At 35.4% G+C, this 16,843-nt stretch overlaps 1 protein-coding gene across 4 annotated transcripts in view; it reads left to right on the top strand.

The window, feature by feature from the left end:
* Nucleotides 1–16,843, top strand: part of LOC126248465 (epidermal growth factor receptor kinase substrate 8-like protein 2) — a 217,871-nt gene that overhangs the window by 185,396 nt on the left and 15,632 nt on the right. For all 4 annotated transcript variants that reach the window (XM_049949474.1, XM_049949471.1, XM_049949473.1 and 1 more), the window contains exons 12-15: nt 5,116–5,389; nt 5,999–6,172; nt 10,151–10,262; nt 15,568–15,735. In XM_049949474.1, coding sequence (XP_049805431.1) covers nt 5,116–5,389; nt 5,999–6,172; nt 10,151–10,262; nt 15,568–15,735 — 728 coding nt within the window. The remainder of the gene's footprint in view (nt 1–5,115; nt 5,390–5,998; nt 6,173–10,150; nt 10,263–15,567; nt 15,736–16,843) is intronic.

Raw genomic sequence — 16,843 nt, 5'->3', positions numbered from 1 at the left:
GAAAAGTGTATGTGTATCACAGTTAAAATGTCTTTTATATCCATTGTTATTCCCAGAAAAAGTACTTTTTTTGAAAATCATAAAACCACAAAGGAAGGCCATAACTAATAAGAATGATACCAGATGTTCAAAGAAGGCATGATAAGTAATCATCAGAATTACACCACCCTCTGAAATGGGTAGGCTAGGCTTATAAACTGGGTGTTCCAAACTAAAAGGCTCAAAATGATACAGGTGGCAGGGCCCTAAACTAAGTATGTTGAGATTTGACACGAGTGATCAAAAACGAATGTTTCAAATGTGAAATGATATGTTGAATGTGCAATGCATGAGAGACACGTACTTGTAAATTTCTTATATTTCATAACAATCAAAAGCCTGCTACACTGACATTGTTGGCACTATTTTGGAAAACAATCGCATTTCATTATTCTTTCACTCTCGGAGGTAGCACATTGGATATGATATTGGCCTCATATTCTGAGGATGCATGTTTTCAATCTCTGGTTATCACTGTTAGCATTCAACCGCGATTCTTATACATATTTTAACAACGCGTTTCAAGAGACAATGCTCTCATCATCAGGTTGTAAAATCTATGTCATGAAATTAAACGGACTAAAAAGACAAAATACCATCACCAATAGTTGGGAAGTCCATAGAGTAAAACAGAATTAACCCTCTATTGCACTGTGTATATTTAAATATACATATTTTCAGAACTCTGTACTGGCTCATGTGATGTAACTGTGCCACTGACGTGCACTGTATACTCAGATATGCTGCAAAAAAATTTATCAAAAATACCAATTGAAGGACACATTGCAGTGGACGAACAAACTGTGCCATTAAAAGGTCACAGTAGCTTGAAACAGTATAATCCCAAGAAACCAAAAAAGTGGGGCTACAAAATATATTGCATAGCAGGTGCCAGTGGTATTATTTATGATTTCGAAATCTGTTCTGGACCCGTCAATCAACCCAGTCATCTTCCTAATGTAAACGCCAGTGGAAATGTAGTGCTCAGATTGGCTGAAAGAATACAAAAGTACAAAAATCATAAACTGTTCTATGATAACTGGTTCTGCAGTCCAGAGCTTCAAGTTGAGCTGGTAAAATGTGGTATTCACTGTCTGGGAACAGTACAGTTGAATAGAGTGAGAAACAATAAGATGCCATCTGATGCTGAAATGAAAAAGCAGGGAAGAGGCACATCTGTTGAATCCACTGCATCTGTTTCTGGATATGACCTGATTCTTGTGAAATGGCAAGACAACAGGTGTGTCAGCCTTCTGGGCACCTTTTCAGGCACTCACCCAGAAAGCCAGGTTGCAAGATATGACAAAAAAACAAAGCAACATATCGAAATAAAATGCCCAAAGATTGTGAAGGAGTACAACAAGTTTATGGGAGGTGTTGACACTATTGACTCCTTATTAGCTCTGTACAGAACGAAAATCAGGTCAAAGAAATATTACATGAGACTGTTCTTCCATTTATTGGACATGAGTTGTGTTGTTGCTTGGCTACTTTACAAGAGAGCCTGTCATGAAAATAGTATTGAAGAGAAAACCCAGATGGCTTTGTTTGATTTCAAGCTTGATATTGCTGAATCCTTATGCTGGTCAGGAAAACCATCCAAGAGACAATCGCTGGATAGCTCACCAGGCAGTGGCACCAAAAAGAGAAGGCAGCCAAATACAGCAAATGCTGACATCAGGAAGGACAGAATCGATCACTGGCCTAACTACTGTGAAAAATCTGCCAGATGTAAATATAATAAATGTCAAAAAATAACAAAAGTAATGTGTACCAAATGTAACACCTATTTGTGTTTTGTACCAGATAGAAATTGTTTCTACAATATTCACTATGTATAAATTCTGGAAATATGTAACTGCATAGTAGTGACATTTTGCTAAATGATGTATACCCAACTTTTATAATGTTTTTTATTTTCGTTTTTTAAATAAAATTATTTTAAAGTCTTAATTTGTCGATGTACCATAAATTTTGAACTCTCTTCTCCAAAAATGTAGTACCTTATACGAACTAATATGTACGTACTCATTACATCCATATTTGCGCAGTGTATATTTGAACATACAGAGTGATATTTTCCAAAATATATATACTAGAAAGTTTATCATCATCTATTTTTCATTCATGGGCACTATGAAGTATAAATCCAAAGTTGTTATTGGAAAATTCTTAGTTTTACTGTTCTTGTGCAATAGAGGGTTAAAAGTATATTGGACTGTGGGTCCTCGTCGTACATTGAAGTTGTTGACACAAGTCAATGGCTGTCCCATAGCTACCAAATATGCTGTCGACTGCGCCGGCTCGGGAGCTGTTGTGGACTGACGTGCCTAGGTGTTGTGGCGTGGTTACAGCCGTGTGCTTGACGGTAACGCTATGCTATTGGGCGCCTCATTTCCTTATTGCATTGGTCTACCATCGTTAGCCTCGCGCAACTCCATCATTGACATGCTACAAGTTTAAAGTCGCATGCCTGCCCTAAAATAATTCTAAAAACCCGCTAAAAAATCTCATTTCTTTAAAGTTATCTTGTACATTTAGGATATTGCTTTGTTTCTTTTCATGGATAGCTATCTCGAATTCCTCTAGTAAATCAAGTTTCCTCCCTTTCTTTTCTACATGATGATAACATTATGGATAAAATTGTTTATTACAAACGTTATGTAGACGACACTCTGTTACTTGTCGATGGTTCCCATGAGGACATGGAGGAAATAGTAAAAAAGTTCAATGACGCACATAATAAAATAAAATTTACCATGGAGTATGAAACTGACAATTGTTTACAGTTCCTGGACCTGAATATAAAAAAGCAGGGCAACAAACATGCGTTCTCCGTTTATAGAAAACAAACTACGACTGATGCCGTGATCCTGAATGATTCATGCCATCCGCAGGCTTATAAAGAAGCTGCTTTCCGTAGTCTCGTGCATATGGCAGTCAATATACCTATGAGTGAAAAAGATAGGGAGACTGAAATTAATACCGTTAAGAGAATAGCGATGAATAACGGTTACAGAATAGATATGGTTAAAAAACTGTTACGGAAAAGTAATAAGTGCAAAAAGAATAAACCTGATGGAGAGAAAGTGAAAATTATCACGATGCCATACTACGCAAAAGTCTCACAAAAGATAGCAAATATTTTTAAGCCATACAATGTCAAAATAGCTTTTCAGACTAATAACCTAGTGAGGTATAGCCTTAAGCACGATATTGGCGAGAAGAGAAATAAGTTTGAAAGATCAGGAGTTTATAAGATTCAGTGCAGAACGTGTGATGCAAAATATATAGGGCAGACAGGAAGATCATTCGCGATCCGGTATAAAAGAACATAAAGATTCGTTCAGGTTAGGAAATTATGACAAATCAGCTGTTGCGAACCATATATATGAAACAGGCCATTCCCTTAATAGCATAGAAGACAACGTAGAAATATTGCATGTAGAAAAGAAAGGGAGGAAACTTGATTTACTAGAGGAATTCGAGATAGCTATCCATGAAAAGAAACAAAGCAATATCCTAAATGTACAAGATAACTTTAAAGAAATGAGATTTTTTAGCGGGTTTTTAGAATTATTTTAGGGCAGGCATGCGACTTTAAACTTGTAGCATGTCAATGACGGAGTTGCGAGAGGCTAACGATGGCAGACCAATGCAATAAGGAAATGAGGCGCCCAATAGCGTAGCGTTACCGTCAAGCACACGGCTGTAACCACGCCACAACACCTAGGCACAACAGCTCCCGAGCCGGCGCAGTCGACAGCATATTTGGTAGCTATGGGACGGCCATTGACTTGTGTCAACAACTTCAATGTAAGACGAGGACCCACAGTCCAATATACTTTTAATTCTGTTTTACTCTATGGACTTCCCAACTATTGGTGATGGTATTTTGTCTTTTTAGTCCGTTTAATTTCATGACATAGATTTTACAACCTGATGATGAGAGCATTGTCTCTTGAAACGCGTTGTTAAAATATGTATAAGAATCGCGGTTGAATGCTAACATTGATAACCAGTATAACGACAACTGCTACCTCGACTCCATAATGGATTATATCAAATTTTCAATCTCTGATAATCCATCTGAATTTAAGTTTCCATGGTTTACCTAAATTAGTGCAGGTGAATGTCTTGATGGTTCAGTTCCTTCAACAATTCAATGTGTAATTTTGTCCCCCTTCCCTGTCTATCTGACTTAGAGCTACTTCTATAATAATCAAAATGTCACGTGACACTGTACTCAAATCTTCCTACATCTTTCCTTATGCTCCTATCATCTTGTCCCAGCCGGCCAGGGTGGCCGAGCGGTTCTAGGCACTACAGTCTGGAACTGCACGACCGCTATGGTCGCAGGTTCGAATCCTGCCTCGGGCATGGATGTGTGTGATGTCCTTAGGTTAGTTAGGTTGAAGTAGTTCTAAGTTCTAGGGGACAGATGACCTCTGAAGATAAGTCCCATAGTGCTCAGAGCCATTTGAACCATCTTGTCACTAGTAATGGTCATTTTTCTGATGGCCTTTCTCCTGCTCTCTTTCCATGTATTCCCCCCACTCATCTTGTCTTTTCCTTTTAATTTTTCTTGTTGTTTCCTATTTTATGATTTTTTTCTTTAAGTAATTTATTTCTCGCCCCTTCACCTCCTTTCACTTTCTTTTATAGTTTATCTTTAACTCTTTATCATTGCTTTCATTTGACTTGACACTGCTTTTTTTAAATTTTTTGTCATTATTTGAAATTGCAAATTACTCTTGAACCTCCATGTAATCCAACACTTCTTTCAGGACTTGATTTTGTCTTTCTATTTCATATCACATACAGAGAACAAACACTTGATTTAGTATCTACTTTTGTATTTTACTGTTGTTTAAACAGAATTTTTGTTTTTGTTTAATGGGTTTAATATTTTTTATCAGTTTGTGAAGTTCTGTTAATTATCATATAGATTAAACAATAATTAATGAGATATGTTGTTTAAGTAGTGATACAAATTTCATACTCCCTTTTAATACTATTTTCTGATGTCAGTATGCCCTGACAATTTACAAGTAATTTTTGTAATGTCTGTGTTAGGGAAAGATCACAGAGTCCAGGAGGTTCTGATAGGGACTTCTCAGCAGTCCCATCAATGGGAGGAGTACCAATGTCACCGAGAGATATAAGTTCACGTAGTGATATTTCAGCAGATTCAATTGAGAGAACTGGTGGTGGAAGAGAAATTCACAGAGATCAAGCTCGCTGGTTGGAGGATCTTCGTAGTCGTGGAGCTAAGATTGTCCAGGTTACATACCCCAGAACAGCCAATAATGACAAAGAGTTGACTGTAGTACGAGGAGAATTTTTGGAGGTGAGATTTATTTATTTTTAGCAATGAATGTTGTTCTGTGGGACAAAACATAATAAAATTTATGTATGTTGTTTTCATCCATCTGCATGTTACTGAATAACTAATCAAGTTTGAAATGGATCTTTTGGGTATGTAAATGCAAGCTTTAATAATAACAAGTTTTGAATGAAATTACTCTGTTGTGCTTAGTACTGGAAATTAAAGGCTTCCACACATAAGACTTATTAATGAAATATGTGCTTAAACTTCAGCTTGGCTTTGATAAAAAGAAGCTATGTTTTGATAAAAAGAAGAATTTTGAATTCATAGTATTTTTTTAGAGTTTCTTATGAAGTTGTTTTGAGGATAGAAATGAAATAAATGGTAATAAATTATCTTAAATGCTACTAGAGCTGGTAGGAATACATTTTCAACAATTTTAAACAGGAAGCCTTGTTATATTAATCAGTATTTTAAATTTTTGACAACAGTTTAATGATTATACTTGTATTCTTATATTTTAAGGTATCATAATTGTTAACAATGTTATCTTAATCCAGCATGTACATATTTTTGTTCTACAAGAGTAAGATTAATGGGTACTGAAAACTGTATTTGTATGTATTTTAGGTCATTGATGACACTAGAAAGTGGTGGAAGGCACGCAATATTAGAGGCCAAGTGGCTCATGTTCCACATACAATAGTCACTCCATATCCACCAGGAGGTGTTGACTCGAGTGATGTCTTCAGCAATCCTCTGTATGCTCCACCAAGGGGCTATGACCGCCATTATGCAAGCCAGGTGGGGGCAAATCAATTTTCTAGTAAATAATTCATTTTTCTCTTGGCTGATTAGTAGATAGTAGATGGTGAACTTCAAGAATAAATTTTTCACAGAATTTTGACAGTTCTCTAGGAATGAAACTAATTTTCATACAAAGATGTGATACACGGTGCATTTTAAAAATAAGAGGTAGTTTATTACATAGAAGGAATGAATAAAAAAATTTATTACATAGAAGGAATGAATAAGAAAATGTATTACATAGAAGGAATGAATAAGAAAATGAAGCATGCATTACAGGTTTCTATCACGTGCATCTTGATATAATTTCTTCAGGTACTATTTCAGTTTCAAAGAAACCTTTGTATAAAATTGTTCTTCCTGGGAGGTGCCCCAATTTTGTAGTGAACTCCTCAGTTCTTCAGTTTTATCAGATTATTGACACATAACTCACTTCTTGCTATAGAAAAGAATGGTAATCAATGGGTGCTTGATCAGGACACTAAAATGGATGATTAAACTATTTACATTGGAAAGTTTTATTTGCCTCTTTTTTGAGCAATGTGCAGAGATCAGTTGCTTTGAAGAAGAATAATACCTAAAGTTTATCCTTGACAACTTCTATTCTGTAGAAGAATTTCTATTACTGTAATGTGGTGGGTAGGAATTACTAACTTACATTTGTATATTTTTTGTTTTTGTGCAGTAATGATAATAATAATAATAATAATTTACAAATGTTCAGAATATAATCATATATACAAATCAATTTGTGATGTGAATGTAAAATGACTCATTCCACATCATTACAATCTACTGTGCAAAATCCGCCATGGAATATGTAACTGACTAACCAATTAACTAACTAACCTTAGCATTACCTATCATTGGTCATAAGTGCTATGGTATAATTTTCTTAGTGCTTATGACAGGAGTAACATTCACTTACAGAAGTTTTGACCTGCCAACCCAGTGCCTCACACTGCAAAACTTTTCCAGTACACAATGTGGACTGAGCATTATGCACATGTGTATTCACAGATAAAGCAAAATCAATAAATTTTAAATGTGACTTCACTTTTTCTTCAAGTATTTCAATATAGTACTAGTAGACTTGATGAATCTGTGGCTGTTCAACTTTTATGGAGGATACCCTGCAGATAAATTCATAACCAATCTCAATAATGAATGACGGTATGGCACAGTGGTGAAATGAGTTAAGTGCCAGCCTAAAAATCCAGAAGTCCAGGACTCAATCCACTGTTGATACTAGCATTGTTTTTCTGACACATGTCATTCTTTCAGCTCTGGCAGTGACTTGTGTAAATGAGAAAAGCCGAGGGGCACTGTGGTACGAAGTCCACAATAAAACTCGTAGCCCTACTATATCTGGCTGGTTAAGTAATTTCAAGGGCTGGAGGAAGGAAAAGCCATATCACCTCCAATAGTATGCATAGTAAAGAAATATTGTGTTAAAAACAAGGTTCAGTTTGAGAACAGCTTTAGCTAATGAATAATATCTTTACAGAATGAATCTGTCACTGTGCTGATGAGTGTGCAGTGTTTTGAAACTTCCTAGCTGATCAAAACTGTGTCCCAGACCAGGACTCCAAACTTGAACCTTACCTGCTGTGGTTATTACCCATCCGGGTTCCAGGTTTGAGTCCTGGTCCAACACAATAGTTTCAATCTGTTAAGAATTTCCAAATAATATGTTTTTAGATTCCATGTTGCTGTTTAATTTCTTGGATTTTTACTTTTCTTGCTCTTCTCCATCTTCAATGGCCTCTTCATGTGTTGATAACTTGCTCCCGGGATTGGAATGACTCCTTACCCTCTCCCTTAAAACCCGCATCCTTTTGTCTTTCCCTCTCCTTCCCTCTTTCCTGATGAGGCAACAGTTTGTTGCGAAAGCTTGAATTTTGTGTGTATGTTTGTGTTTGTTTGTGTGTCTGTCGACCTGCCAGCACTTTCATTTGGTAAGTCACATCACCTTTGTTTTTAGATATAACTTAATATGTGTTTTTTTGCATCTATTTTTTCTCTCTGCTGTGTTACTTTCATGTTTATGTAATGACTGATTTTTTCCCTGCATCAAAAGTGCTCACTTTCGTACTTCTCCAGTGATTCTTTGACAGCGAACATGATAAATTCTCCTTCCATTTGTCACTCCAGTCAGTGTTTCTCTTGTTTTGTTTTTTATGACATCCATTAAACTTTTCTTGCTGCTTTCCATTCTTTGTATTTGATCTATGTCCAGTACTTTTGTTTAATTTGGCTTTATATTCTAACTGGCTTATGTCCCTTTTTGTTTGAGTCTTAGCCGCTGTTATTTACCATTTTCTATCTTTTGTTTTCCATGTCACCTCTGAATACAGAACCTGTATTTCATATATCAAGCTCTTTCTGGCCAAATACTAAATCCTAAACATTCCAAGCATCTTAGCTCTAGCTTAGTTTCTAAGTTGATAATGCCTGCTTTAAGAGTAAGTAATGTGACTCTAATTTTGATTGATGCTGCAACTGTTTCTTAAAGCCTGGTGATTACTTTATAAAATGAAATTGTTCTTACATGGTCCAGTCACATTAATTAGTTTATTTTTGACATCAACATGCAATAACCTCTCACAGACAGCAGGTGGGAGCACTAGCAGTGGAGGGTATATAAAGCATGTTGGGGGTCGCAGGAAACAGTGCAGTCGTTATCTTAATGTGAAAACAAGCAATTTATCTGACATCCAAAATCATTGACTTTTGGGCCAAGAATGGAAACGTTTCTGAAACAGCTAAGTTTGTAAACTGTTCATGTGCTGCCATGTTTAAAGTATACCATGCATGGCTAAGTGGTGATTCCAAAACTGGTGTCGAGGCAACTCTGGTGCACCATAGGCCATAGATGATGGATGAATCATGGGTGCAGAGATGTGCACAGATGAATAGACATGCAACTGTTGAGTAACTGACCACCCTGATGAACCAGGGGGCAACCACCAATGTCTCCTCAATGACTGTTCAACAAATGTTGCTGCATACGGGCCTCTGCAGTGGGCGACTGGTTCATGCAACCATGCTGACTGTTGTTCATTGATAATGAAGCCTTGAATATACGTGCAGTATAGCAACTGGATGTCCACTTACTGGCAACAGGTGGCCTTTTCAGATGAATGTTTTATGATCCATATCCATTGAACAGCTGGCTGTTTGCATGTATGCTGTGAAACATGTGAAAACAAACACCCTGAAACCAGGAGGGAGCATTATGGTCTGGGAATGTTTTTGAGGCTTTTCCTGCATGATCTCAGAATTGTGGAAGGCACGATGGATCAATGCATGTATGTGTTCATCCTTGGGGTCATGTCCACTCCTACATGCAGTTTGCATTTCCTCTGCATTTACCAGCACGTCAATGCGACATGTCACACAGTTTTTAGTTTATGTGCATGGTACGAAGAGCACTGAGGTGAGTTTACCACACTCTCCTGACCAGCAAACTCCCCAAATTAAAACCCAGTCAGGAATCTGTAGGACCACCTTAATCAGGCTCAACTGAGGAACCTAGTGCAGCTTGCATGACACTGGAGTCATTGTGACTCCACATCCTTGTCAGTACCTTCCAGAACCTCACTGACTCTCTTCCTGCATGTCGTGTGCTGCAAAAGGTGGTTATTCAGGCTTTTGGTAGGTTGTCACATTAATCTGACTCGACAGTGTATATCTCACAGGACATGTAATACACTAGTTTGAGACTGTTTGATCTGTGTACATTAATATGACCCTATCAGTGTACAATACCTTCAGAAATATCCTTGTATAGTTATTAATTTCTAAGTCGGTAATGCATGCTTTAAGAGTTAGTAATGTGACTTTAATTTTGATTGAATGGTACACTTGTTTAGTTAGTGTGTGACAGTTTAGCTTTGAAGTACATATTATATTTATATACTAGTGTCTCTTACATGATTGTGAGAGAAGTTACTTTGTGTTTTCACTTTGAAGGATTCGCCACGTGATGCAGGGTCAGGTGATGGAAGAATGCCCACACGCTCACCACCAATTCCACCTCCTGCCCCAGCTGACTGGGTTCGTAAAGAAAGACTTGGAAAGAAAGGTGAATTTAGATACTTCTAAATATTTGAGGACTTTGTGGAAAGTCCCAAGCTCCGTCCTCAAAAAGGCCAGAATATTCACTGTTTTTTAAGGCTTTCAATTTGCTAAGAAAGGGAAACGTCCCAGTACTTTTATGACAATATGAATGTAAGTGACTACATTGCGACAATGACTTTAATGAAACAATTTGTTTCACAATAAAATCACATACATGAAAATTTGAAGCAGCAGTGTCAGAGGAAAGCAGTGGCAGTATGTAAACGCTGATCTAGTTTACACAGACAAAGAATGAATTGTTTGCATTCAGTGTCACACATGAACAGCAGATACAGTATAGGTATTCAAATCCTTGTAATACCTGAGAACTGCCACAAGATGAGAACACACATATAGAAGAAAAACAATTTATTGTTATGTTGTATAGAAATGACTGCCTTTTATTATGAACTTTAATTACATTTTTTCTGTATGTGAGGACATGTTACAATACTCATCATAGTTTCATATAAGCTTACACAATATTATTGATAATCTTTTATTAAACTGAGGAAAGTGCAAATAAACATTGGGCCTGCATGTTTACTAATTACACATTATGTCAGGCTAATGTAGTGATTTAACTATCATATTTCACAGTCTCCTCATTTGGTCAGTTTTCAATGCAATACATGAATTAATTAACTGTTCACAGGAAGTATTTGTGAGACTATAGCTGATTTTAAGGCTTCATCACTTATATAATACTTGTTGGTACAGTGATATGTATCTACCTCACTCATATAGATGTGTCATTTCATTTATTATCAGATATCATTGCTTTCAAACTGTCTGTTCATGCTATTTCATTATCCATAATCCATTTTTTGGTGCTTAAGTTAGTGATACTACTCCCTTAAAAAATTTAGATCTCCAGTTTTGTGGGACATTAGCAGTAAAGAGTTAGTCTTTAATTGTTCACAATGTGTCCAGGTGCTACTCAGTCAGTAATTCATCTCTAAAATGTGATCACATTTTACACTGTTGCCTAACAATCATAGGAAATTTAATTCCTTTTATAATTTTTTTTTCTGATTGTCCTCTCTCTTTTGTCATGGCATCTAGAATATTTGCATTCATTGTAATGTTAATTCATTTGATTCTTTTTTCACGAAAAGATTTTACAATGTATTACCTTCGAAGAATGGTTTGCAGTTTTTACAGTTCACTGCATCCATAATTGTCTCAGATGCACATGTGCTTTGATAGGAGTATTAACAATTCTGCAGTACGTATAATCATACACAAAATAACTGCAACATAGGTGATAGAACAGTAAGCTAACATTAAGACTAATTTGAATAAACAGAGGAAACCACATACTGTGCCACAAGATTCATGTCCTGAATCAAAAATATAAAACCCTGATAATTTTTCCTAGTGGTGGAGGGTTCTTTGTCTAAAGAAAGGTTACTGAAAAAGAGGAATATCATAAGTGTGAATGGAACAGAGAAGCTCACTTTACTGAAATGAGGGACAGAGCCAAAACTTTTTAAGTCTGCTATGAAAATTGGGAAACATTACCTGACAAATTTGGTTTGAAGTTAAAAAACACTTATTACTATTCATGAATAATTGAAGAGACTGTTAGGAACTGTGGGATGTGTATGGTAATTTTTGATCGATCAGGGAGGTGAAAATGTATTTTTTTCAGTTTCACTGTGCATTGATGTAATTTTCTATCAGCAAAGATTTCAGTAAATCTATTACACATGCTGTATTTATGCTTGTAGAAAATTATTGACATCTGCACCCTTCACTTGCTTTGGTTTTGAGCTTTATCTCTGTTATAATGGGAAAGCCTAGATTTTTCTGATACTTGAAACTTTACTTTTCTGCTGAATATTTCTAAACATGGTCATTTTCTTACACTGAAAATAGATTTCAGAATTAAGCATTCATAAATGCTTAAAAACATAAACTTGGCTGACATTAGTACTGCCATATAAAAGTATAAAAGAACTGGCACACTGTTAATTTATCTAGTCACTGATAGTATTAAAACTATATAAAAGATTGATATTCATAAAGAAGAATTTAATCATTTAAAAAGAATCTTTACCATTGCTGTTCAATTTTAGACAGAACTTAGTGTAAACAGGGTGTCCAGGATTTAAACTCTAATGATATAAAATGAGGAGTAATGGATTTTCATACCTTCAGCTAGTCCCTCTACTAATCCTTACTGATTTCAAGCTTTGTTTTTCTTGTTTGCATAACACAGACAATTTTCTCATCACTATAAAATATATCTTCAATTTATGTATCCCAACCTACTGTAAATAAACTAATCCTGAATGAGTTCACCTGTGCCACAACATGGTATCTCTGCTTGTCTCAAGATTTCTCCACAGATTTATTTCCTCTTATCTAACCTTTTGTCAGTACAGCTCATTTAGTATTTACTGTCATTTTATATAACAACATTTTAAATACATCTAGCTTTTTTCATTCCATTTTTTCTTGTTATCTACACACATTTTAAACATAGGGTCATGCTTCTAGTGTAAAGAAGAACAGTGATTGCTTTGTTTGTCCATTGATCATTGTTAAGGACTGGAATATTTGTTACAGTCAACTTCCTATTACAATCAAGGAAAAACAAAAACCTTTGAACTGAGTCTGAGATTGCAAATTAACAAAACTGCAGTGTATAAATTATAGTGCAAAACATGAACAAGCACAGTACTATTCTCTTTTTTCCTTTTCAAAACAAGTCCTGTGGCAGATTAATTTTGAAAATGTCTAAGAAAACAACTAAAATTTCTTTATATATTGATTTCAATGTCTTGTTGCCATAGCGCCTATCATTCATCAGCTTTTTAATCTTTATGCATGTGCTGGAAAATTAATATTCTTTCAGTGTTAATTGTGCTCCATGTTAATTTGTGACTCTTTGTTTCTGCATAATGCAACAGCTTTAGTAATACACTAGAACATTTGTGTTGTATATACAACATTTTATACACAAGTATATTACAAATTATATAGATTTGGAGCATTATTTCTCTTATCGGCACACCTGCTTCACAGTTTTTTCCTTTATTTAAGTATTTTTCTGTCATCTACATCTGATGTGTTGTTATTTTGTGTATGTAGCTACATGTTTATTTGTTGGCTTTGTTAGCTAAGTAATGTAATTTATTCCTGAAATTTATAATGCACTTTGGTAATCTTCTGCCAGTTACATTTAATTTTTGTAGCAAATTCACCTTATATTCTATGTGCAAACACAATGAAGTTACAGCCAGAAGAATGAAAAAGTCTGTCATTTATTGCATAAATCCTCAAAGAAGAAGCACTGTATTTCAGTCTTTTCTGGATAGCAGTGAAGTTTAGTGATGAGTTTATGTGAATACTGATGCTGCAGAGTGGGCAGAAAAAATGAAATTGTATGTAATTAGAGTTTCTTTGCATCCACAGTATACATTTGGCATTAAAAAGCTTTAAGTAGATTTTTATCCAAATTTGCCACAGATTATTATTATTTGTTTATAAACAGTTACATCACCATCACCTCACTTAGATTTTGAATAAATATTCAAGCTCTTAGGAATAATTTCAGCATTCAATATTAGTTAATATTATATGACATTTAAATTTAATATGTTAAGTTTCATTTAATTTCTGAATTATGATACTCCTGTATTTTAACAGTCTACCTGGTATCACACATTTAAGTGACTTAGAAAGTTTTAATATTGTTGGGTTCCACATACTAAATGAAGTTCATTTACAATACCTCTACCATTTAGGTACCGTCAAGCTTATTATAGTGTTGTAAAAGCTCTTAATGCACTGATATAGAGAAAAAGAAAAAGACAGTGCAAAGTGAATGCTGTGTTGTAGTGATACTGTATGTGGAAAACTGAAATAACAGCTGTAAACTAAATAATTTTTAATACTTCATTTACCTAACATAAATAAGTAAAAAAAAGAAACCGACAAATGTTTTAGATGGGGTAGGAGAATACACATTAGAACCTGTGCTGTCTATCTAATTGCATTCATTTCTTTCTGGCGATTTACATTTCTGTATCTGTCGTTACCCCATGAAACAGATGACACAGTGGCTAACATACAGGCTGTATATATTATAATCTCATAATAATAAACTCAGTTTAACATAAATACGATTTATGTATTATTAAAAGGTTATAATGCCTGCAGTAAACACTATATATTTTTAATATACATGGAGATGTGATTGTGAACGTGTCAATTGTTTGCTGAATTTGCTGTCTTACTCATTATCAAAAAGTGGAGTTTTATGTAGTGACCTGTTGTTGTTTGTCTAAAAAAAAAAGAAGAAAGCAACTGTCCATTGTCCATGATAGCTAATTGTGGTGTCTCTTTCAACTGTGTACTGAATTCTTGCATTCCAAAGATCCCTTGTTTGTATATTGTGTAGTATGGTGTTTGTTATAACAGATTTGTTTACCTTTGCCATTTTTACTGTAAAAGGTGATTTGAATGTATATTTTTAATTATATTGATTGTTATCTGATAATATGTATTGTGAAAGTGAATAAATGTACTTATATGTAAGAACATAACTACTTCAGTTCTTTTATTTTCCTTCTATCATGTGCTGTCCCATTTTCCTGTCTCAGTGTGCACAGAGGTTTTTGTGTGTAAAAGTGTGCTGTGAATGTAGAAGAAACTGTTTCTTAAGAGCCCTTTATCATTAAAAATGAAAAATATATATGAGCTTGTGCTAAGCATTACCTCAATTGCAACGTTATTGAAATAAAAAAACGTAAATCTGTAGTTTTCCACATTGAGTTCCTGGTGACACTTCATTTTATGTTAACACCAAAGATAAAGAATGAATCTAATGACATGGTACACTATAGATGCCTTCAGAATGAATGTGTTTGGTGGCTAAGAGACTCGAGAAACACTACAGTGTACTAGCTATACCAAGGCCACGTATGACAAATAACTATGATGTTGAGAACAGATTGTAAATTATTTGGCTCCTGCAACATCAGTAACAGTTATCTATGCTCAACCATATCTGCAGTATCTTTTGTTCAGCAAATGTGTCACTACTAATAAGTTTTCTTGCTAGAGACTTTGCATCTATCAGCTCTAAAAACTTCCATATATGTGCACAGTGTTAGTACTACTCCAATAAAATTGACATAAGGATTTTCTGTTTTGCTGAACTGCATACAAATAACCTATTTGTAAGGTTAACTAACTTAAGTAGTTAACTAACCATATTACTGTCACTTATCAGTATTGTTTGATATGCCGAGTTACAGAAATGACTTTCGACTCTGAACAGAGCTCTGATGATGGCAGCCTGCAGAGAAGTGTGAACCATTCTCCCCCTGCCCCACCACCCCCTCCACTTCCGGTATCCACACCAACTGACTCTGAACCTAAGTCCATTTCACACACACCCAGAACGAGTACTGTACTATCACGAGGTAACTACTCTATCATATAATTTCATAAATTTTAATTTTTTTTAGTGAAATAAGGAAATATGCATACACTCTTTGTTAGTGTTTGAGAACCACTAAGTAGAGACTGAGAATGAATCTTTTGTCCTGAAATAATTTAGGCATGGTGAAGATTGATGTGCTATTTCACTAGCAGTCAGGTGTGCCTCATAAGTATTTGGAATAATGATCATCAGTACTGGTAAATATTCTGAAACCAGTCTTCTGGAATAGCTTTCACAACCTCGTCTGATTGGGCCCTGAGCACTACGGGACTTAACTTCTGAGGTCATCAGTCCCCTAGAACTTAGAACCTAACTAACCTAAGGACATCACACACGTCCATGCCAGAGGCAGGATTCGAACCTGCGACCGTAATGGTCGCGCGGTTCCAGACTGTAGTGCCTAGAACCGCTCGGCCACTCCGTCCGGCCCTCCTCTGATTTCTTTGAAATGATCTACCATGATTCAAGTTGCTTTTCATGTAGTTTTAATTTCAGATGATGGAATAAGATGTGAGATGTGGCCTGTATGATGATTGGTGGCCACTATTTAGTGTTATTTTTGACCAAATATTCTATAAAGTGTTTATAATATAAAAGCATGCATTATAATGATGGAGGAGATAAGAATATCAGGGTTCGTTGGTGTTGTCGAAGCACATAACTTTAAAAATTTGGTATGTTGAAATCATAATGTTGAAGCCAGCTTTCTTAATTATTTTTGATGGATTTGAAATACAAGAGTTGGACAAAAATATGGAAACATCATAACTACAACACATTACCATGCCTAATACAGCTCAGGAAAACCATTGGCATTCAAAACAGATTCCAGCCATCTAGGAATAGTTAAATATAGGTCCTTTATGGTTTTCAAGGAAATCTTATAACTTTCATCCTCCAAAACATTAGCATGTTCAGATGATGATGATAGAGGTGGATAGCAGTGAAGCACCCTTCTCTCCTACGTAGACCACAATGGCTCAATAATATTGAGGTAGGGCCCCTGTCATCTTGAAACACAGCATCACCATTGAGGAACAAAAATTGTACCATGGGATGGACCTGATCAGCCAAAATAGTCAAATAAT

The sequence above is a fragment of the Schistocerca nitens genome, chromosome 3, assembly GCF_023898315.1.
Source record: "Schistocerca nitens isolate TAMUIC-IGC-003100 chromosome 3, iqSchNite1.1, whole genome shotgun sequence".
Lineage (NCBI taxonomy): Eukaryota > Metazoa > Arthropoda > Insecta > Orthoptera > Acrididae > Schistocerca > Schistocerca nitens.
Note: the sequence above shows the minus strand (reverse complement) of the source record. Positions and strands in the feature narration are given on the sequence as shown.